General features: G+C 67.5%; 1 protein-coding gene across 1 annotated transcript in view; it reads right to left on the reverse strand.

The window, feature by feature from the left end:
• Positions 1 to 1,037, reverse strand: part of LOC102241494 (mucin-5B) — a 43,601-nt gene that overhangs the window by 37,914 nt on the left and 4,650 nt on the right. Inside the window, 3 exon segments of the mRNA XM_014533996.1 lie at positions 239 to 308; positions 467 to 577; positions 883 to 1,028. Of these exon segments, the coding sequence (XP_014389482.1) occupies positions 239 to 308; positions 467 to 577; positions 883 to 1,028 (327 nt within the window).

A 1,037-nucleotide genomic window follows, 5' to 3' on the forward strand; every position in this document is an offset into this window, starting at 1 on the left:
CACGGGCGCAGACAGGCGTCTGGTGGACCTGACACCCCCTGCGGTCCAGGAGCCGGGCAGGAGCTCACATGCCTGCACGGGGCGGGACCACGGACACCCTGAGAGGCCGGGGTCCCCCCAGCAGCCACAGGTGGGACCACGGAGACCTCACTCTGTACGTGACAACCACCCCAGGCATGTTCTGGAACTGCCCGCGGCCAGAGAGCCCGAGCAGGGCCGGGCGTTGTCCGGGCCGTACCTGCTGACACGGGCAGCTGGGTGTAGATGGAGTTCATGAACACCCCGCCACTGGCCTGGATCTGGATGACCTGGGAGGGGAGGGGAGGGGCCAGTCAGGCTGGGGCGGAGCCCTTGGATCCTGGGAGGCTCTAGGACAGCCCAGGAGGCTCAGGGAGGGCGTTGGAGCCCGCTTCCCACCCCACCCCCCCGCTCATCCCTGTCGTAGGTGACGGGGCGGGACCCTCACCGTGTCCCCGCCGTCCATGCTCAGGGTCACCGTCTTGAGGCAGTTCTCGTTGTCTGTCAGGCCGCACTTCCGCAGCTCGGCCAGCACTGTGAAGCCGCTGTCTGCACATTTCTAAGGGCAAAGCAGGGCATGTGTGTGCCTGCCTGTGTGTGCAATGCACATGTGTATGCGTGCACCAATGTGCACGCGTGTGTGGGCATGTGTGTGTGCATGCGTCTCTGTGTGTGCATGTGTCGTGCCCTGTGCCCAGGGTGCCCTGCAGGTGGGCGGTGGCTCTCAGTGGCCCCTGACACCTGCAGTCACCTCCAGGGAGCGTGTCTCGGGATCTGGGCGTCCCTCTGCCCCTGTGGGTGTGCGGATGGGACCCAGGAGGGGCCGGGGGGCAGGGGAGGGCTGAGGGCCGGGACCGGCCGCACCTTGGACAGGACGTAGCTGCAGTCGCCGTGCATGTCGTAGAGTTTCTCGTCGTAGGTGGAGATGTGGGAGCCGCCCTGGACGGAGCAGGTGCCCGGGCACGGGAGGTCCTGGCACTGCCACAGTCCCCCCGAGCAGGTGCTGCGGAGGCGAGGAG

This window comes from Myotis brandtii, unplaced genomic scaffold (genome assembly GCF_000412655.1).
Source record: "Myotis brandtii unplaced genomic scaffold, ASM41265v1 scaffold1236, whole genome shotgun sequence".
NCBI lineage: Eukaryota > Metazoa > Chordata > Mammalia > Chiroptera > Vespertilionidae > Myotis > Myotis brandtii.